Below are 22,893 nucleotides of genomic sequence, written 5' to 3' on the forward strand. Positions count from 1 at the left end.
TTGCACTGCTTTCAAATGCCTTTTACTGCCATTTAAACCTCTGAAATCGGACAAAATTGGTATGATTAAAAAATAAATAAAATAAAATGGAAAAAAATTTGCAACTTGGCAAGAAATACCCCGCAAACTGCAAAAAAATTGTTAAAAGGTGACAAAGAAATTATGTCACTAAAAACTTTATTTATAATTCCTTAATTATATATTTAAAACTGCTACAGAAAAAGAAAAAAATACATTAAAAAATGTAGTAGTTGCTTGAAATAAGTTTCATATTTTTCTATCTTTGTTTTTTACTTTCTTCTTTTTCTTTTTATTTTCAGGTAATTTTCTTGTAACTTTTTACCCATTTCTTGCTGTTATTTGGGCCATTCCCTGTGAGGTGCTTATTGCCTTCTTACCATGTTTTTGAAATAAATCAAACCAATTTGCTCTTGTTTCAAAGTGGTTAATGATACATGAAACAGCAGAACTGGTCTCAAATCAGGCGGGCGCATCTTTAAGGGTAGCTTTGGGCATTTTCAGCCTGCACCCTACTGTCTCATGTTTTGTAGCAAAGTGCCTAAAATATTTAGAACAAAGTATTTTAAAGTTGGTCCAGTATTGTCAAAGAATGCTGCAGCCAGCAGCCACGAAACAGAATAATTTGCTCCCAATAAAAGTGCTTATTTTTTGCCACTGACAGGCTCAGATTGTTATTCAAAGTGTCTGACAACATTATTGAAATGATCCCTACAGAGAAAGACCTCTTCCTTTTTTCAGAAACAGCCCCAAAATAAACAGTCATTTTAGTGTGTATACAACCAGCATATTTTCACATCTAACTGGGTGAATCAAGGCTTAATTCAACCAAACAAGAGTTTGCGATTGTCGGAAGAGTGTGAGTTTCATTTTATTTTGACATTAAATGCAGTGCGCTTTATAATGATTAAATTACTGTGAATTTAAATGGAGTTAGGTAGCTTGGACAATTGCTATTTCCAACCAAAATAATCGTACTACTTAACGAAGAGGTCTATCTCTGAAGGGATCCTTTCCATAATGTTGTCAGACATTTAGAAAAACAATCCGAGCCTGTCAGTGGCAAATACAAGTGCTTTTAGCCGATGTAAAATGACGGTGCACAAATGCCCTAAATGGTAACACTGCAGCCTGTTTTGTTGCTGGCGGGTGCAGAATTCTGTCAATACTGGACCAATTTCAAAGTTTCTTGGTCCTGTTTGTCATCTTAGTCATAAAAACAAAGAAAATTAAGGGTCCACGTTGAAAAATACCAAAGTTACCCTTTCACTTCAAAAGCAGAGAGCCTGCAGTGATTGGCCCACGCCGCGGTGCGTTCCGTGTTGTACCCTGGCACATATCTTGGTGTCCACTCAACTATGAAACGGCCAAAGCATAAAAATAAGCCTGTTCTTGTGAAAATATCACGAAATTAGCTGTGAAAACGTGTGTGTTCAAACATTCGTCTTGGTGATGTGTTTTAGGGCTGGATGTGATGAAATTCCTCCTCTGGCAGACAGCTGGCTGCTGATGTACGCATCCAAAGCAGCAGGGGAGAGGAAAATAATGAAATGTGCTGACAATGAGCAGCTCAGCTGGCCACAGTGGTTGTTATGACATCTCAGCTGACAGCAAATTAAGAGAAAAATGTACTTCTTTTCAGAAGCCATTCCTTCAAACCGGTAAATGTGGAATTGAGGCACTTGATTTCTCTTTCACTGGGTGCTTTGAAAGTTATTATAGCATGTAAACAAGCCACATCTACCTTCACCTGAGCAGCACATCATTACATAATAAAAGTAGCGCTGTTATGGATCGTGCAGCTACGAGTATTTATCCTAATTCTCCTCTGTGCGATAACAGTCACCAATTCGTTTGCACATTTGCTGCCATGTACAATAATATGACTAAATATTTTGACAATCCTAAACCAAATATACTCTGGCATTTTCATGAATATTACTTATAAGTGTTGTTTTTATCTTCTCAACAGTTTAAAAACAGCTTTCAGCTGAAGGTGGTTAATTAACCCTGTGAAAACTGAGCAAATTTGCATGATTTCTCGGAAAAACACAGGAAGAGGGCAACGAGCAATGAAAGAAGAAATGACCCAAAAAATGGCAAAAAATAAGTAAAAAGTACGAGAAAATTAGAAGAAAAAAAGAAAGCAAAACAAGACAAGAAAAGTGCTTAAAAATATATAAAAATGATGTAACTTAATTTTAAATATGTAATTGGAATAGTTATAAATACAGTTTTTTATCAATACATTTTTCCGTTGCTTTTTAGAAATAATATTCTAAATCTACCAATTTCTTGCATTTTGTGAAACATTTCTTTCCAAGTTGCTCATTGCCTTTTTCCCCAAAAAGACATTTTTGCTTTGGGTTCAAAAGTTTAAATACTTGCAAAAGGCGTCTGACAGCTGCACAAGAAAAGTGATGTCGCTCCAGGTTTCAAGGGGTTAAGTGAGCAGCAGCCAGAGAGCAGAGACAACATTCAAACAATATGGTACTGCTGAGCATCTGTCCATCCTACCTCAAACTCAAACTTAGAGCTGCCGAAGTTGGTCCTCTGCTTCTGCCAGAAGTTGTCTGGTTTGATGATGAGGGCGACGTGGATGCAGGATGGAAAGGACTCCTGCAGGATCTTCAGCAGGGGCTTGATGCTGTCCCACTTCGAGCCGCGCATATCAACGATGACCGTGAAGCCATGTTTACACACCTCCTCGCTGGGATGGATGGAGGTCGGCAGGAGTGGGAGGAATTATAGCAGAGAGGAGAGAGGGAGGGAGGACGCGAGGGAGGGAGGGGCAGTGAGAGATTGGAGTATAATCCAGAGAGAGAGGAGACAGATGACAGGCGTGGGAAAGGATGAGAGAGGGATGGAGCGGAAAAAGAGAACGACAGGAGGAGGGAGATTGAAAAAAGGGAGAAAAAGAGAATGAAAACAAACAGCGAGATGACGCATCTTCTATACTGTGAGGAGCCTACGCAGCAAACACACATCCCACACACGCCCACGCACGCACGTACACACACCCACACCGACACAGAAACCTGCGTTCAATGAGTCACAAATGTGTGCAGAAATATAAAAAATACAAATCAGCACATTTGCACATCAGCAACCTCATCTCTCCGTGGGGCTCTACTCTGGACAACATTATTATCACATAACCACACACAAACACACACACACACACACACACACACACACACACACACACACGCACACACACACACACACACTACATCTACACACCTAAAACTAAAATCTGGTGTAATTATGTAAGATGTCACAAAAACTACCAGCTTGTCTTTATGATTTAAGCAGCAAAAAACCCTTTGGTAGCTCGTTTGCCATCATGCATCTCATTACTACTACGTCTTTTATTTTGAAAACTCGGACTCCTGCTTTACCTTTCGGTAGTTTTTTCCATCTAGAAATCATCCTTACATCCCTTTTTTCATTTCTCCAGACTTCCATAAGAAACATAATCATCATGTGCATCTATTCGGCATCTGTAGATTCCTCAGTCCTTTTGCAAACCTCTCCCTCTCCCACTGTGACAGCCTGTCAGGAGATAGCCTGTGTGCAGCACTGTGCAGATGCTGCTTTTCACTAAAAACCACACAGTGAGATTACAAAAAAATGCAAAACATGACATGGTGAGGGTGTGGGTTAGCAATGCCCAAAGGACATAAAAAAGCCAAAAAATGGATCATTCACAGAGAATCTACTTGCCATATGGGGATAATGTGGTGACTTTAAAGGAGATGAGAGCAAACGGAGAGAGGATGGATGGAGTAAGACGGATGGAGGGAGGACACGAGCGGCACATTAGAGAGACATAAACAGAGAGATGTTTTACCTGCGAGGTGAGGAGCTGCTGCTGCTGCACTGCCTCAGCTACTGCGACACTTTGTTTTGCTTTCACACACACACTCGCTCACTCGCTCCCTCTCTCACATACACACACCTCCTCACACATGCGCTCTCCGCCTCTGTCAGTTTTAATCCCCTCTCGCTCTCTCTCTCCCTCCGCTGCTCTCTCTCTGATGATCCCTCCTTCTTTGAATCGCTTGTTTTCTCTGATACATCCCTCTCTTAGCTCAGGCTTTCCCCTCTCAGCATCTTGCTGTGTCTCCAGAACTGATTTTTTGGCAGCAAAGAAGCTGCGCCAAGCTAACTGCTCTTGAATTATTTCTCTCTCCATCCCTCCCTCACATGCTTATCTCAGCTCTCTCACGTGTTGGCTCATAGAGCCTCGTCCACTTGCTCCGGGTGTTCGCTTCTATAGAGGCGACACACACACGCACGCACGCACACGCGCACACACACACACACACACACACACACACACACACACACACACGCACTGTACATGCAGGCACACCACTGAACAAATGTAATGAATGTGTAACCTGGGGATGCCGGCGAGGTAGGCGATGAGTCTCCTTAGGTCATCCGTTCGTATTCTGTCATGGTTGCTGCGTGATGGAAATGTTAACACTGGACCACCGCGTCTGTCTCTGCCACCTGAGGCAACACACACACACACACACACACACAGAGTAAAGATTATATAAATTATAATATCATAAGAAGAACATAAAGTATGCAAAAAATATAGTTGAAGGGTTTAAAGGAATACTTAATCTACAAAATGACCATTTGTATATCAGTTATTCACCATGTTAACTTGAATTTGTGAAAAAAAACATTTGTCTTGCATGCCTCCACAGAAAATGTGAACATTTTGATTTACTGATTGACTGTGCTTTATCACAGCAAAACTATATTTAAGGGATAGTTCAGACCTCTTTCAGTGTGATTGTATTGGCTACTTATCCATATACAGTAGGTACACATACACACTTGAGTCAGAAAGGTAAAGCAGTAAAGATATTCTTAATATTGTGTACACTTGAGTTACAGCTCAACTGATGTGGATTCTTTTTGATGAGTTTTTTAGTTGGCTAAAACCCATATTTCCACAGCAATACATTGCTTAACTTCTGTGTCTGCACTTTTGCCTGCTTCTGCCGACTGACATCTACTGTATGTAAAACACTGACTATAGAGAAGTACCCCATACAACCCCACTTCAAATAATTCTAACTATTCCTTTAAACCAGCCGTTTACAACCTCTCCATACAACTTGCGCAGTATAATCCAAGTCTTTATCTATCCATTCCAATGCTCAGTACTCATGCAGTTTTCCTAAATGTTACAATTTAAAACACATCAGTACAAACAGCATCATGCATGGATCAGTAGCATGCCTTGGCACGCGCATGCATTTGAACTCTACTCAAATGTATTAGCATGCCAAAGTAAACTAAAGTGTGCGAAAGTGTTTTAGGCCAGGTTTAGATGAGAATGGCCCTACTAAAAACAGACAATTCTTTACTTTGCATCTTACAAAAATCTTTGTTCATATGATAACATTGTAAAAATGATCCTCGTGTTCACGGATCTGCAAAAACAAGTATAGCAGAGTGCATGCCAGGCCAGTAGCTGGTAGTGTAACTTTGTAATGACACACCATAGAACAACACCAGGTGCATGTGCAGCCATAACGTCACCGTTCTCACAGGATCCACGCATTGCCAGTTTGCACACTGACAGCAGGGGTTATGTTTTCAAAAGGTTACAGTTTTCCTCACCAATTCAAGGGTGAAGTGAGTAAAGTCATTCTTTTAAAGGCATTATTGCTTCACATCCAAAACTGCTTGTAAAATTTCACTATTACCTTTTTTCTTTTTTTATTTGATATACTGAATGTGTTTTAGTGAAAATAAACATCTGTAACTCAGAGTGTCTACAATAAGCCATTGTAAAGCTTAAGTCCAAACTTAAGATATTCTCACGTTTTGACCTAAGCAGTGTTTTTATGGGCTATTAGACCTTCATCAGAGCATACTTGAATCAACAGTAGACAGGCAGGTTAAAGTAGCCAATCCCATTTTAATCACTGGCAGTGTATGCAACACCTGTTTCTGAATGTTCTACCCTTTTTATACTTTTTTAACAAGAATGACTTCCATCTGTATGCCTCTTGTTACTCCATTCAGTTACTCCAAAAAACAGCAGCTCCCAAGAGATGGAGCTTCTATCACCTGGGTTGTGCACAAGTGTGTTGCATGCTGCCAGTCATCAGAAATGTGTAAAAATCGTCTCTGTCAGTTTGGACTCACTGATGTTTCCAACACCTTTGTCAAGATTAAGTCAGGTGAAGCCGTGGTCGTACGACATTGTCCACAGAGCTAATATATTCAAAATAAGCTGAGTATTATATTTGTGTCACCAAATCAGTCCAACAGGCATCATAGTGACAAGTTAGCTAATCCAATGAATGAGCGATAGACTCTGTAAATATGAGATGCTGAGGCTGCTAAATTAAAACGCCCTTGGCAACCGATTTACAACTGATTTGAATTACTACCCGCTCTGCTTGAAACTCCAAACTAATGGGAGCATTCTAATAATAAGGCAGAGAGTGAGAAAGCTTAGCACAGAACATTTTAGAAAGGTTCCTCAAAATAACACCCAAAGAGATGGGAATTCTCTAATCCAAATATACAGAGAAGAATATGCTGCTTTAGTTCAAATAAAACAGACATCAAGAGCTTTACTATATGTTGTAATCTTGTATATGTTTGCCATTTCAATATCTAAGTTTAGCATGCTAGCGTGCTTATCATTTGGTAATTGGCACTAAATGAAAAGTAGAGCTGAAGCTTATTATAATTCAACAACATCCCTCTGTCCTTAGACCCTCACACAACTAAGGAAAAACTTCCCAATGGTATAAACCTCGGGAAGAGAGACTGAGGAGGGATCCCTCTTCCAGGACAGATGTGCAATAGATGATAATGTCATTAGTCTTGCAGATATTTGCTTATAAAGCAGAGCTTTAAAACAGTAGTAGATCTGATGGCACTGGATGATTCATTCTCAGGGGAACATGAATATATGTACTAAACTGCACATTAATCAATGCAATAGATGAGATACTTTATTAACGTAAAACTCAAGAAGGCACTAGAGGAACAGTCGGGATCTCCACAGTACAGAATTTTATGCCAATGCATCAAGCAGCTATTTAAGCATTTCACTGGATAAGTGAACTGGAACTTTGACCTGCTGGTGGCGCTAGATGGAAGTCCAGAGGATCACCACAGTCGGTAGGATTCATCCTCTGGATGAATTTGGCAACCCATGTAATAGTTGTTGAGATATTCAGTCTGGTATGAAGTACCAACCGAAAGTCCTTGAGTTATTCTGCTAGGCTTGGGTGGTGTCTATTTTTTCATACCTTCCAGGAATTTCCCCAGGGTATACAGTGTATGACGATATCAGTGTGTGGCACTAAACAAACCCCAGCCCCACCCCAGACCAGCATGCTCGCTAATTTCTGCAGGCTGTCTTATCCTGCCATTTTCAGTCTACTCAGCACACAATAAACTCACGAGATGTAAACAAAAGGTAATATTCTTACACATATTTTTCTTTTTAATAGAGAAAAGAAAACCATACACTTTCTGGATTCCTGTTTCTCTCTTTTACCGAAACTAAGACTTTCACATTGTGGAACCCATTGGTTTTTTTCCATGCCCATGTTACCAGGTGATAGCAGCCACACTGACAGCATGAGCAGTGCTGGGACACATCTAAAGAAATTGAGTCTCTTTAGATAATTGTATTAACATTACAAAACCTTTTACACCAGTTTCAGTGTCCTTATCTCACAGGAAATACAAATACATCTGTTTTATGCAACCCTCCTGTTTCTGTTATAAATAAAAGTATAAAAATAAAAGCCCTCTGATAGCGATTCTGTTGGGAGAAATCTTCAGTTGTTGACAAAAGGCATTTTACTGTGACAAAAAAAATGCAGGACAATGTTGTTGACAATACAGTAGCTGACATGGCTTCATAAATGATATGGGTATGTGCTTTTAATTGTGGAAATACAGTAGCCATAAAAGCAGGTAGCTCTGCAGCAGCACTGCAACAATAAATGCTGCCAATGTGAACACACACAGCTCATGCTGAAGTGTGGCCTGGGCGTAATCTCCCGGGCCTGTGATGCACACTCCATGCAAAGCATCCTCAACACAGCCTCTCCAGTATGAAGTTAATAGAAAGATTGGCCCATACTTTTGACAGCACATATAATTCACATGGTTGGGATTTCTAAATACCCTGTTAAACTGTAATACCATAACACCACTCATGCCGATTATCAGACACATACATTTTAGGATTTTTAAGACCTTTTATAAGATAATATTTAACTAAATTTAAGACTTATTTAAATCAAAATAAGATTTAATTCACCTGTAGGAGCAGAATGCTGCTCACTCACATGGGGACTTATAAACACAGGCTGATTGCACTCTGCCTACAAATGAGTGAATTCAGTCGGGTTGCAGGCTCGACCCGGCTGCTCAGAGGAGGAAATCAAACGCTCACGTGGCAAACAAGCAAACATGAGTGAGGGCCAACACGGCCAAATTATTAAGGAGCTAGATTCGGGGTAATAGGCTTAGCTCGTTTACCCTCCTTTTCACCAGGGCTCACTCCTCTACCTCCCTCCCTCATTTCTAAGCCAATTACTCCGCCAGCGACTACTATGGGATGCGGTAGCTGAGAGTAAGTCATCTCCATGGCAACGCAGCCCTGTCTCTCTCTCTCTCTCTCTCTCCATTTCTGTGTGTTCGTCTGAGTCATTGTGTTCCTGCCTGTGACCTTCACTGCAAACCCAAGCAGACCAAAGAGAAGTGCGCACACAACATGCCATAACGCTCATTAACATACATTTCACTTTGTTGTTTCATTTGATAAAGTGCTGCTGAGATATGAATTTCTTTTTTTTTGTTGGCATGCACACAGATCCATTTGATGATAAAACACACACTCTCACTCACACTAACACACACATGCACAAACTGAATAATGTTTTTGTGTGTTGTACAAATAATCCTGCTGGATGTTCTTGGCAGTCCATATCTCCTGCTCGGCCTCCTGTGAGTTTTCCCTGGCATGACTCAAGTGTCTGTGTGTGTCTGTGTCTGTGTGTGTGTGTGTGTGTGTGTGTGTGTGTGTGTGTGTGTGTCAGACATGACTGAGCTTCCCTTGAAGGGGGCAAAGACAGCAGCTGTAGCTTACTATTCCTCAGTCCTGCTGATACTGACTAAACAATGGCTGCCTGTGTGTGTCACTGTGTGTATTATGTGCAGTCTGAGTGTGACGAAGGGTCAAAAGGTTAAGTGTCTGGGCCTCAGTCTGACCCTGTGAGTTTTTACAGGCCAAGCACATGGCTTATTACTATGATTATGGAGAGGAAACAGCTGGAGGAAGAAGCAGCAGAGTGTGTACCTGCAAGCTGTGCAGCTATGCAAACTAAGGACTCCACTTCATGTTTCATTGGCCTTTGTCTAACATGGTCACCACACACACATCATACACACACACATAATCTTACCTGACAAAAAGGCAACTTTTTCTTTGAGGATGGGAAGTACCTCCATTGCTCTCATCTCCTCATTTCGCCTAAAACCTGGATGGAGAGAGAAAAGAAGACAATAAGGTTTGAGTGGAGACGATTGAAAACCAGCCCCTTTCCTCCCTGTTTTTTCACCACTCGGTCAGCCTTGACTTTTTTTTTCCTTGAGGGCAGATTATTTGGGACAGAGCAGATTTTGTCCACTTGTAATCTGGAGATCTGCAGCTTTTAAACACAGGGGATTGAGTCCAATTTGGGATTGCATGCATCATGAGGAAAAAGTCAGTAAATTTCACTCACACACCCAAACATGCACGAACACACGCACGCACGCACGCACGCACGCACGCACGCACGCACGCACGCACACACACACACACACACACAGACACAGACACAGCGAGAGGAAGCACAGAGGTTGTGGTTGGAGAAACAGTAGTGTTGAGGCCAAACTGAGGGGAAGCTCAGGGGAAACAAAGAGCTGCTGTAGCTCCTGCTGTAACTGAGGTGAAATGAGGTAAAGACACATTAATCGCCATATGCCACTTCACTTCCCATCAACAAGAGTTAGAGTGTTATACTTTTAAACACTGCAGATATTAACAGAATGTCAGCATGGTGTGTGTAAACATTGCGACTGCACCAATTTTTTTTTCTTCTTCTTCTTCTTATTATTATTATTATTATTATTATTATTATTATTATTATTATTATTATTATTATATCTAAAGCTTCTATTGAGGTTTTCGAATGAAGCTTTAAATGTCTGTCGACATATTTCGTATCGTCATCACCCTAAAACGGGGGTTCTCCAACTTTTGCAAGCTGGGCCCCCCCTGAAGCTGGTTAGGTGTAGTTGCCCCAAGCCCTACCATGCATATCCGTACACAACTCCATGGCAATCCATCTGATAGCTGTTGAGAGATTTTAGTTTGGCCAAAGTTGTGTTATACTACCAATATGGTTATAAATTATTACCCCAATCACTCCATTTAATCTCTATTTAACAAACCATATAAATCCTGGGTTTTGTCAACTGACTGCATGTTTTAGAAATTGGGACATCTTAGCTTTCAAAATTTCCCTCAACTTTCTGTTCAAACCGCAGTCAGAAGATTTTCTAAATGGCACCGCTAGAGAAGGCCAACATGCTGTCAACTGAGAAGAATGAATATAAATATAGTTATTTTACCCACTTCAGCTGTTTGCCTTCTCTCAGACTACTAATCTCTGACATTTTCCTATAAATAAACGTCTGCCACTACTAGCTCCTTTTCAGTGATGAATCACACAATAGTGGCTGAACCTTTAGTTGCTTCATAAAAGCTTCAGTGTTTTCTCAACACTGGCTCTCTCTCTAATAAAAAAAAAATCCTTTGGCACAGCACATCAAGACATATGTGTTTCACATACTGGTTTGTATGAAATAAATGGAAGAAGAACTGGATAGTTAGCCTGAGAGTTAATGCAGAAAAAAAGGCACGGCAATAATTTGAACTATAAATTGTCACCCTGTAAATGTCAAGCTGGATCTCATGGGCGTGATGGGGCCAAAGATCCCGCTGCTACACTGCTAATATTCTGTCAGAAGTGAATGAATGGCTGCCAGGAGATGGTCAAAAAGTGAAAACCTGTTCAAACAACTCCTAAATATAGACACATCATTCCCCTAAATGATTAAACCCACGTCTCAACTTCAGCACACACAGGTGGCAGAATGGGACCCAGATTTTGTCCTTGAGACAGAGCAGAGGTCTGGAGTGTGACTGATGACCCAGACACGTCATATATCTCTCTATAACGGCTATTACAAGTGTCTTTTTTTCCCCTTCTTCTGTCTGTCTTTGATATTCTGCATCCACTGACTTTCTCCTCCTTTTCATCTTCAACCTGGGCACAAGAGCAAGATTCCTATGTTTTCTTTCACAAGGGACTGTTTTTAGCTTAGATGATCTAATGTTTAACCCTTTGAAACCTGATCAATTTGGCATGATTTCTGTCAAAAAATATGGGAAGGCAATGAGCAACTAAAAGAGAAATCGGCCATTTTTTACAGTCTACAGTGTGTTGAGAGGTGAACTGGTGCGACAAACACACACACACACACACACACACACACACACACACACACACACACACACAAGCTGTTACCATGTATTACATAATTAGTACAATGTAAAAGGAAGCAGTGATCTTTCTGTTGGCCTTCTATGATTGTTATGATGCACACACACACACACACACACACACACACACACACACACACACACACACACACACACACACACACACACACACACACACACACACACTCTGGCACTCGTAGTGAATTGTACTCCAGTCTCTGCTCTCAGCATGGGCGTCATGTTTATGACTGTATGCTAATGACATGCTAATTCTTTTCCGCACCGGAGGAAATGGAGGAGAATCAGGACTTGTCTCTATTTTTACTGCTCTTTCCTCCTCTCGTTTGTCTCCCGACTTCCCTCAGGGTGCCACAAGAAACAAATTATCATGATCAACTACATTTCCCACTGTGCTGGTGTAGAGCAGGCCTGTAGTTCTTTAGACATGATGCATGAGAGCAGGCTGCTGCAGACACAGAGCTCCTGCTGGTAAATCTTTGACAGTTTTGCTTGACAAATAATTCCAGAAATTAATCGATAAACCAAATTGTTGTCCAGTAAAACTTCACTATGCAATACTTGTAGGACAAACACCTGCTGGAGTGTTTTTTAAAAAAACGAACCAGGACTAGGGGCTGACTGATATTGGTTTTTCAGGGCCAATGCCGATAATTAGTATGAGGCCAATAACTGATATTTGGAACTAATACACATTTACAATAAAAATCTTTCTGTCAATTTTCAGAATTTGGAATATAACAAAATCCAACACAAAACTCTGTTTAAATGCCTTTAGCAAATACTTAATAAAAATTGAAACTTTCAAGATCATATACAGCATCTTTCCTGCAACTTTTTTTATAGTCATGTGAAAATTTAAAATAAATAATGATTGAAAAAATAATACACCCCCCCAGCTTTAACATGGTAAAATTTCCTCCCATGATGACACTTTCTTTGCACTCTTAAATGAATCAATTTCATCTGCAGTCATCAAAATAAAATACTGATACAGATAATCGGCAAAATGCCAAATATCGGTCCCAATAATAGACCAAGCCGTTAATCTGTCGACCCTTAATCAGGACACTGTGGGTCTCTTGCTGCAAGACATCCATGGTATAATTAAAAATGTTGTTGCACATCATAAATCTCAAAGCATCAACAGATGGAAGTTTATGTTCTTTACACAAATACTGAGCACAAATACAGACAAAAAAATAAACAACAACAGGCTTTAAAAAACAGGTAAATCTGTACAAACAGGAGGTTTAGCTACCCCATTACACTATATAAACAGATTGGTTCTTGGCTTCTATGATTATAAACATATTTATATTTGCGTGAATCTACAGCTGAAACAATAAGTTGATAAATCAATCATTCACATGACCGAAAAATTCTGATTAGGTGCTTAATTAATTTTATAGATCCCATTATCACAAACCATGGTTTGGCTCAGAGGGCTTTACAGTGTACGACATCCCTCTGCCCTTAGACCCTCACGTCACCCAAGCCATGATGTGAGAATGTGCGCTCCTCACACATTCCTCAGAGCAGCGTACGCACGGGTTTAGCTGAGATAGCTGCAGGTGAAATTCAAATCTCACTAATTGGCTTATTATTTTTGCAGGCAGTACGGCATTTTGTAAAGGCGCATTTATAAGGTTAATTTTAAATAATATGAGTAATTTCATCATCATTTTTATCAATTACATGTCCCTGTTAGTGAACATTTATCGTCATCCTGAGGAGCATTTTGTTAAGTTAGCTTCAACATACGTGCTCTGAATGAATCATTGATCATCCTCCTGACGTTTAATAGTGATGTTGATGATTTTCATGCGTAATGACAGCTGTTATCATCAGAGAACCTCACAGATGCCTCACAGTCAGTGAAATTACACTTTCTTTGACATATTTCTCACTGACATGTCTAATGATTGGTGGAGGGGGCAAGTATTAATGTCCAAATGTATGATAGGTGCGTTTCTACGTCCGTTTATGGTTAACTGTGGGGGTAAAAATGAAGCACATGCACATGCACCCAGCGCCACAATGATCAAGGTTAATTGGACAGAATAAGCCAAACGTACAGCTTTATCAAGCTGATGAAAAGATGTGTCTGGATCTGGCCTCATTTTAGAAACTTCCCAAGTCCTAAATCTTTTCTTACCTCCATTTTCAGATGATATTTAGGATTTTTGTTTTTATAGAAACATGACTGCAATTTGAAAAAAAAACACCTTCTGGTACAGGAATTTAGCTTTAACACAACAGTCCTAACTTTAGTATTCAGTTCCATCGTTTTTTTATTTCTTTTTCTTTTTTTGATTAGTGAGTACAAAAGGGTAGTACAAAAACAATAATAAAAACAGGCTGTTTACAGGCAATGCATACACAGGAGTAGAGACTGAAATTTAGACAAGACCTGACAAGACAGGACAAACGAACAAATAAAGAACAAGAAACACGAAGAAATGATGAGGCATGATGGTATTCTTACTGTTGTTGATATGCAACCAGTTATTTTACTATGCTGTGGGTGGATACTGAGGTCATTACTGTATGCATTTAGGTGCGCGCACACACACACACACACACACACACACACACACACACACACACACACACACACATTACAGGTGCATCTCAACAAACTAGAACAGCGTGAAAAAGTTCAATGTTTTCTATCAGTTATTCAACAAAGTGAAAATTTAATATACTCTAGACTCATTACATGTAAACTTAAATGTTTCAAGCATTTTTCTAATTTGTTGAGACGCACCTGTATATATCGAAATTTAGCTATAACACAACTGTCCTACCTTCAGTATTCAGTAACTTCAGTATGGCATAGACCCTGTCCTGCATTTAGAAAGACCGCCATTAATGGCAGCAGCACTGTTGTTGTTGTTGTTAGGTCTGTATGACAGTAACCATTAAGATGAGGAACAACATGGACATGAAATATGATTTAACGGCTGTTGTAAGACGATGCTTTAAATTTCAATAAACAATTAAAATTCATAAATTTGAACTAATAATTAATTGAAATAATAAAGATTTCCTGTAAAGGTGGGGTTTCCTCTCCTCCCACTCCTAGTAGCTCAAACTGAACACCCGTCTTTTTTTTTAAATCTATGATTTCAGCTAGCCAGTCAGTGACAAGTGAGAGCTGTTGATATTATGATTTGTCCATCTGGAGCAGCTTACCGGTACATTCTGATCAAACATGCAGGCAGTCTGTGTGCACTCTAAACTTAGATACAGACACAACAGGATGAGTGCTAATTCTAGAATCTAATTTACAGTCATATTTGGAATTTTTTAAGTAAAGATAAGGTGGGAAGTCTGATAGAGAGGAGCAATAAAAGTTTAAGAAATGCGTTGGTAATAGGAAGATAGGATTTTTCTTGTTTTAAAACTTAAGACAGGAGACACTGTTATGATATTTTCCTGTAACAATGCACCAAATGCCTCAATGAGAAAATTAATCAAAAATAATGACAATGTTCGCCAGCCACAAGCTCCCAGGGACCAAAGTGACACTCTGAAATTCAGAGTTTTTCCAACAGTCAAAAACATAAAAACATTTTTGTAACTATAATCAGGGTTCTCAAAGATTTTTATGGACAAAATTTCAAAACTTTTCCATGACTTTTCAAGGACTCATAACTTTTTCTTGCCCTACTTGCCTGTAGTATAAAAATAATAAAGTAACATACATGATGGTAAACAAACACTGTCACACATAGACATATATTAGACCTGCGTTATGTCAACAGCTAACGGACATAAATTGGTTATGTTACATTAAGTGAAAGGTTATCCACGCAAAATTTCTGTTACAATTACCTTTACCTCTGTTTACAATTAACCCTTTAAGTACTGAACAAATTGGCTTGATTCCTTTCATCAAAAACATGAAGAAGACAATGAGCAACAAAAGAAAAAATGACCCAAATATTAGCAAGTGATTAGTAAAAAGAAATTTACCTTTACCAAGTAAAAGGTACCTTTTACTAAGAACAAAGAAAAAAGATTAAATCTACTAATTTCTTCTAATTTCAGTCTGTGGAACATTTCTTACTAAATTGCTCATTGCCATTTTTCCCATGTTTTTTAAAGAAAAAGCACCAATTTCAAAGTTTTAACCTTTTAAAACCTTCACCAACATAGATTTCATACACTTTTCACAAGTATTTAACCCATTGAAAACTGGTTTGATTTCTGTCAAAAACAAGGGAAAAGGCAATCAGCAACAAAGCATGAAATGTCCTGCAAACTGCAAAAAAATGAGTAAAATGTGACGAGAAAAAGACCTAAAAAATTAGCTTTAAAAAAAACAGAAGAGAGACAATCATTAAAATTATTATGATTATGATTATTATTAAGATTATGATTATGATTATGATTATTATTATTATTGCGGTTATTATTATTAACATTTTCTTACCTTTTTTACTATTTACTTTTAATGTTCTTTTAACTTTTTGGTAGTTTCTTTTTTTGTAATTTTGGGCTTCTTTCTTGTTAAATTGCTCATTGCTGTCTTTCCACATTCTTGAAAAGAAATAAAACCAATTCGCTCGGGTTTCATACGAACACTGAAAGGCGTCTGAAAGCAGCACAAGAAAAGTGATGCCACTCCAGCTTTCAAAGGGTTAATTACACAGAACAAAATTCCATGACTTTTTACAAAACTTTCAATGATCTTTCCTAATCCAATGATTTCTCCCAGGCCTGGAAAAAGTGATTGTGAAATTCCTCGACTTCTTCAGGTTTTCCATAACCATGGGGACCTTGTTGAATAAAATTAAGAGAGCAGCTAATCCTGACGTGTATGAAAATACAACCACAGAATATGTGGACATTTGTCATGATCAATAACTCAGTTGCAGATTATTTTCCTGGTGACTGACCAATCAAGTAATCTTAACACTTTTTCACAATTTATTAATCATTTGTATTTTGTATTATTGTCGGTAACATAGCCTGGTATAGTTTCCTTTGTATTGCACTACATGCTTGCACCTTGTTTTTTTGTACCTTGCATCTGATGTGCTGTCTGAGTGTTTACTTCATTCCCACTGAATGTTGCATCATTTGTTCTTTTTGCTTTGCATCAGGGAGCAGGAGGAACACTATTTGGTTCCTCCGTGGACTATACTGCACTGTTTACAGATGGATGACGATTAAGTCTCTCTCATCTCATCTTATCTCATCATATCTTTATCACTGCAGCTCTATGCAGTCTATAAAACATTACAGGTGTGTTTCAATCACTTTATACTGTGCTCACAGTAGAATATTTATCAGTAATGATCATTTACAGTAGCGATGTCTCTAACATTGCCTAGTTGTGGTATGAAGCAAAACTCTAATGAGGGCGAAAGACGACACGTGCACACAAATGGATAAGTCAGCATCTTTTCACCAAGGAGTGATTCATCTTCTAAAGCAAAGACTATCTTTGATGTTCCCCACAAACGTGTTGTCTGATTGGCTGTCTGCCACCAGGCAGCATGATAATCAAAGGTCAATGAAAAACCTAACACTGACAAGATGACAAGCTGAAAACCACGATGCGTGTGTGACAGAGAGTGTGTGTTCAGAAGGAGAGGGAGCATACAGTGAGCGCTTTGTAGCTCTGTGTGAATTCACTTCTGTGCAGTCAAATTTAACGGTCACTAGATTAAGGTCTGCCCAGATACACTCTGTAAACGGCCCAAAACACACACGCACACTTTCAACCCACAAAACCTTTCCCTCCCTCCAAAACACCCTCCTCTGTCCTGCTCTTGTGCAGATTCAAACCTTAAGACCCAGACTCAACAAACTGACATCAAAGAGGAAGTAGCGACAAAGGCCGACTGTTGCATTGCCTCACACTGCCTGCGTCTTGGCCAAAAAGTTGCACTTGAACACATCGCAAAGACTACAGCCAATGGCAAACCAGCATGTATGCTCTGTGAAATAACTCTTCATACCAGCAGATGGTGGTAGTTCAAATTTGTCATTCAAAGAGGGGAAACCCTGTTATACAGAAAGACTGTTATACAGATTTAAGCCTGTTGGCATGTTAACAACACAATTAAAGGTTGATAAAACAAAGGATATTTGGGCATGTTTCCACCACACCGTTTTCAGTTCAGTTCAGTTTAATTTGTTACACATTTAGAGTGGTTATTTTTAGATTTCCATGGTGAAAAGCTGTGGATGGTGCCAATAGAACTGTCCTTACTATCTGCATTTTTGGTCACCACTCTGTTGAGGTACCTAGCACATCTAAACTAAAAGGCAAAAGTGGAAACTATGTAGTCCGTTGATTGTGACACGTCACTCTGCTCAAAGCTGAGTTGAAGCTAGTTTTGAAGCTTTTTTAACTGCTGTTCTGACCCTAGGAAATTTTTCATACATTTGTAAACTATAAAATGAAAGGACGTTTGCAGCCTCTAGCAGCAGCTACAGACAGAGAAAAATCTATACAATTCACTGGGACAAATACCTTTTGAGGTGGAACTATTTGCAATGTTACTCAATGCATGAGCTGACGACATGAATCCATCACACACACAATAACTAGGGAAACAGATCAACAACCAACAGTTAGCCTGGTGTGTCAGGGCCTTTAGAGCTCCTTCATTAACTTCTCCTACAGTTACTGATCTCGTGCATCTTCCAAACTTTTTTCAACAAGCTCCAAAAAAGTGCAGTGAAGTTGTTACATCGAGCTAAATGCATGCTGGACTGTTGCAATGATGTTAGCGAGAAACTGTCAGTTTTGCCTCTTTGATAATGATGATGATAATAATCCCATGATTTCATCCTGGGTGACTGCATGTTGAAGCACAATCACTTCTCTACACAGAATCACTCGTGAAATGAGTTCTTAAGAGGTGCTGATTACAGATCATTATCTAGATCCACATGGAGCTGGATGTGGAGCATGACAACATATTCACTATGAATAGCCTAAACATGGGAGTGTGCAGTGCAGCCTCCAGTCGAGGTTTCGAACTGTGTTTGAGTGTTTCTGTTTCTGGATTTTCTCCCCTCACAAACACAAAAGGTAAGTTTAACCACACAGATACATCACTTTCTCTGTGCTCTGCAGTGCTCTGGGACTGGAGAAAGTGGCACAGCAGCTAAATATAGAGTGGCCAGGTCACTCTCACTCACACACACACACACACACACACACACACACACACACACACACACTCTCTCTCTCTCTCTCTCTCTCTCTCTCTCTCTCTCTCTCTCTCACACACACACACACACACACACACACACACAGTGGAGAAGGTGAGCTTTCTGGATCAATGATGAGCAAATAAAGCTAAGAAGTGGACAAGGTAAAAAGAAACTACGAAAATGTGATAGATAGATAGATAATTAGAAAAGTCATTCTGCACGCGTGTGTGTGTGTGTGTGTGTGTGTGTGTGTGAGTGTGTGAGAGACAGAGAAAGAGAGAGAGAGAGAGAAAAAGAAAGAAAGAGTGGGTAGGGTGTGAGGGGGATAGGAAGAGAGTGAGCAAGCAGGAGAAAAAGGGAAGGCAGAGGGGGAATTGACAGGTGGACACACAATCAAAGGAGGAAGGGAAAGACACCTCATCACTGTCAAACACACCCTCATTTCCATCCTCTTTCAATTCATTTTTTTCCCTTCCAGTCTTTTTTTCCTTTGTTTTGCTCCTCCATCTTTATTTTCAGCTTTGTTTCATTTCATGAAAATAGAAAAAAAGTCTAATTAAATTCATTGCCTGTTGGGGTGACGGAGGGATCAAAAAGAGTTCACTCTGAGACATAAAAGTTCCAAAATGGTTCATCCTGAGGGGCTGGGGTTCCACCCCGAACCATTTTATTAGGAAAAACCCTTTTCTGAAGAAAGATCTCTTCAAGGGTTCTTTGTAAGACTAAGAGATCCATTAACGACTAAAACCATAGGTAATGGATGGATTTTGCATGAAAGCCCTATGATATGAAAGGGTTCTCATTAGAACCCTCCGAATGAGTTCTAGATGAAATCCTTTGGAATATATAAGAGGATTCTCTGCAAAATCCCCTGGGTGGGTTCTCGATCAAACCCCTGGAATATGAAACAGTTCTTCATCGAACCCCCTACATGGGTTCTAGATGAAACCCTCTTCATCTAAAAGGGTTCTCACTAGAATCTTCTAGATGGGTTCTAAATAAAACCATTGGAAAATAAAAGGGTTCTCAGCAGAACTGCCTGAATGGGTTCTGGATAAGAAAGGGTACTTGCTAGAATCCCTTGCATGGGTTCTAGATTAAACCATTAGACTATAAATGGGTTCTCTGCAGAACCTCCTGAGTGGGTTCTTGTTGGCACCCTTAAAAAGGGGATAGGTTCTGGATAGAACCTACAGAGAGGGTTTTGGGTAGAAGCATTAGAGCTTAGAAGGGTTCTTTGTAGAGCGTCTTATAGGGTGTTCTGGGTGGAACCTTTCACAGATGGTTTAAAGTATCACCCTTTTTGTTGGGTTCTAGATGGAATAAAAAGGGTTCTCCTACGGGAAAAATTCTAAGAACCCTATATGGTTGTGGTTAGCACTTTTTTCTAAGACTGTAGAAAACCCTCATGGTAGACCTTTAATTGGCACCCGCTCGCTCACCCCCCGCTCGGAGCATTGTACCTGTCAGCTGGATGAGGGCGGAGCCTGTCTTGGCATCCCGCCACTTGTGATTGTTTGCCCAGCAAGTCATGCTTGACAATTCTTCCACAGATTGTGAGAAAAATCCATAAGTTGCTGCGGTTTTGGCTTTGACTGCTGACAGGGAAACGCAGTCCGCTGCTACCATCAGCCGATGACAGAGTGACGGGCTGACGTGCTGAAGGGATCCCAGTCGGCTGTGGGCAGAGTGGCAGCAGCTGAGGCTAATCCTGGGATTCCTGAGGGGAGATATTCCAATCCAGCAGACAACCAAAACCGCCCATTCTGGTGATGTCTACACGTCCGCACGGAAAAGCTGCTGCAAACATTTCCAAGCAGGAACAGCTCTGTGCGCAGACGGTGTGGATGCAGACTCACCCCATGTGGCATTAGGTGAACTGCTAATCTGCCTGTCTTTTGGAGAGGCAGGTTCCTGGAGGTAATCCTCAATGTGTAGGAGGAGCAGTAATTATAATATGCCTGCACTGCATTTGTGCAACCTGAGAAGCTGCTTAGCATCAGGAGGGAGACTTGACATTGATGAGGAGAACCCTCAGACTGCAGGGGAGGCGTACATATTACATTAAATACACACCGCAGTCTTTCCTTCCCTGCTGTCGCTCCACTGGAGCCACTCAGTCACCGACTGTATCACACTCAGAATGTTTCCATGATTTTTAAATTATTGTGTTAGTCAGGCTAAAACTGGACTTTTAAAATACATCTAAAATTGTTGAATGTTTTTTCTTAACGGAGTATGGTGTTTCTGATATAACGGCTTCAAATCCCTGTCAGTAAGGGCTGTCTTAATGCAAGGTAAAGCAGTTAAAATACCTAAAATATAGCGAAGGCTACACTTAAAATGATATTGTTTGTTTTGTGTGGCTTAAAACTAACCAGTGAAGGCAGAGTTTGCTCAGCCCTGTTGGATTATTTGTACACAGCGGTTTTCTAACCTGAAGTTTATTGTAAATAAACAGTTATGACTGTGGTTCGGCCTATAGCATAGACTATAAATAATATAGGTCCATCGCTCAAAGAGGGCATATCTCCATCTGCCTTGTTGGAGACTTATTTTCATCGATAAATGGATTCTCCTGCTGTGCCTGTATACTGGGACAAGGATAGTAGTTCAGTAAAATGGCCTAATCAAGCTATAGCCATAGCTCCACTAAACTGTGCATGTAAACATACTGATTGACAATAAAAGTGCAGCCCACCAAGGTAAATTAAGTCTATACAGAGGAACTAGCTACTTTGTATTCTTTCTTAGTGCCATGATGCATGAAGCACACTAAATGAAAACTAAATAACATGCAGTCAATACTGACCCTCCCCGACGGTGATGAAGTTCAGGGACTAACTGCAGGAAACACCAGAATATGCAATTTCATGACATTCCTTACTTAACTCCTAAACAATAGGCCATAAGCTGCAGCTGAGGGGTTATTACCTTATCCATGATGTCTAAATTCAGGATTTCAGAGAAACCAGCATCCACTGCCAACCCTTAAAAGTCCCAACAACAATCTACTGCTGACATTAACAGCATTTTCCAGGAAGGTCATCCATCCCATACGAAAAAACTCCCCGTAAACTGGCTCAAGCTTTCATAATCGACCATCTAGTCCAAACATTTCCTGGGTCACTGGTTTGGTGCTGAGTGGGTGGTGGTGAAATGCAGTGATCTGACTACACCCCTCAGTGAGAAAGGGCAAAAGATGAGAGGCAAATGCCAGAAATTCCCAGCATCCTTCGCTGTATGGAAACTACCACAACACAGCAGTCCATCATTTAGGTCAGGAGTGTCACTGCAGCATGTGTGTGTGTGGGTCAGGATGTCAACACTCAGTATACACCTCAGACTTGTAGGGGCCTCCGAGAGGTCAAGTGGGCGTTAGGCTGGCTCATACAACAAAGCAGTTTACTCCACAACATAACTACAACGCTGATCCTGAGAGACTGTGACAAATACCTCAGGGAGAGGTCCAAGCGTGTGTGTTTACAAAAAAAGGGACAGAGAGAATGCAACAGCTGCCTGGAGCGGGACAGATGGGACGGGTGGTACAGTCAGTCAGCCAAGGGAGGGGAGAAGTTGCCTACATACCACAAAAAGAGTGCACACACATGCGCGCGCACACACACATGCGCACACACACACATGCACACACACACACACGCACACACACACACACAAAACGTCTTCCCTATCCGATTAGAGAGCAGTTACATGCAGACGTAATCTCATAATGGCTCCCCAGCAGCTGACTTGGAAGCATCGGTTCTAAACCAGCTGTTACGGGTCAAGAGAAACCAACACCGTGCACATGTGTGCGTATCCCTGCATGATCGCCGACTTCCCACATTCACAGCGTGCCAGAAATTCCTTGCTGGGGGATGTGTGGGAATGGCAGGGATTCTTCGAGGCAGAGGGAAAGGACAGGAATAGGGCGACCATGACGGATGCTGACCTACATCCTGATCACAGACGCTCTGACAAAACGGATACAAGCCAGTATACTTTTATTTGACTTCTTACTTATTTTATTCATGAAGGTTTTACCGTGGGAA

The 22,893-nt window shown here is 40.3% G+C and overlaps 1 protein-coding gene across 6 annotated transcripts in view; it reads right to left on the reverse strand.

Moving 5' to 3' along the window:
* The window catches only part of trioa (trio Rho guanine nucleotide exchange factor a), a 127,046-nt gene that overhangs the window by 68,717 nt on the left and 35,436 nt on the right, over window positions 1-22,893 (reverse strand). For 4 of the 6 annotated variants that reach the window (XM_088090522.1, XM_088090521.1, XM_088090518.1 and 1 more), the window contains exons 1-4: window positions 20,305-20,680; window positions 9,495-9,569; window positions 4,425-4,539; window positions 2,536-2,728 (exon numbers count right to left, since the gene is read on the reverse strand). In XM_088090522.1, the coding sequence (XP_087946648.1) occupies window positions 2,536-2,728; window positions 4,425-4,539; window positions 9,495-9,569; window positions 20,305-20,470 (549 nt within the window). In that variant the 5' untranslated portion in view covers window positions 20,471-20,680. Of the gene's footprint in view, window positions 1-2,535; window positions 2,729-4,424; window positions 4,540-9,494; window positions 9,570-20,304; window positions 20,681-22,893 lie in introns of those variants that run through there. The other 2 variants (XM_088090520.1, XM_088090519.1) reach the window with 1 other exon arrangement.

This window comes from Plectropomus leopardus, chromosome 17, assembly GCF_026936395.1.
Source record: "Plectropomus leopardus strain MGB_pleo_1.0 chromosome 17, ASM2693639v1, whole genome shotgun sequence".
NCBI classification, from domain to species: Eukaryota; Metazoa; Chordata; class Actinopteri; order Perciformes; family Serranidae; genus Plectropomus; species Plectropomus leopardus.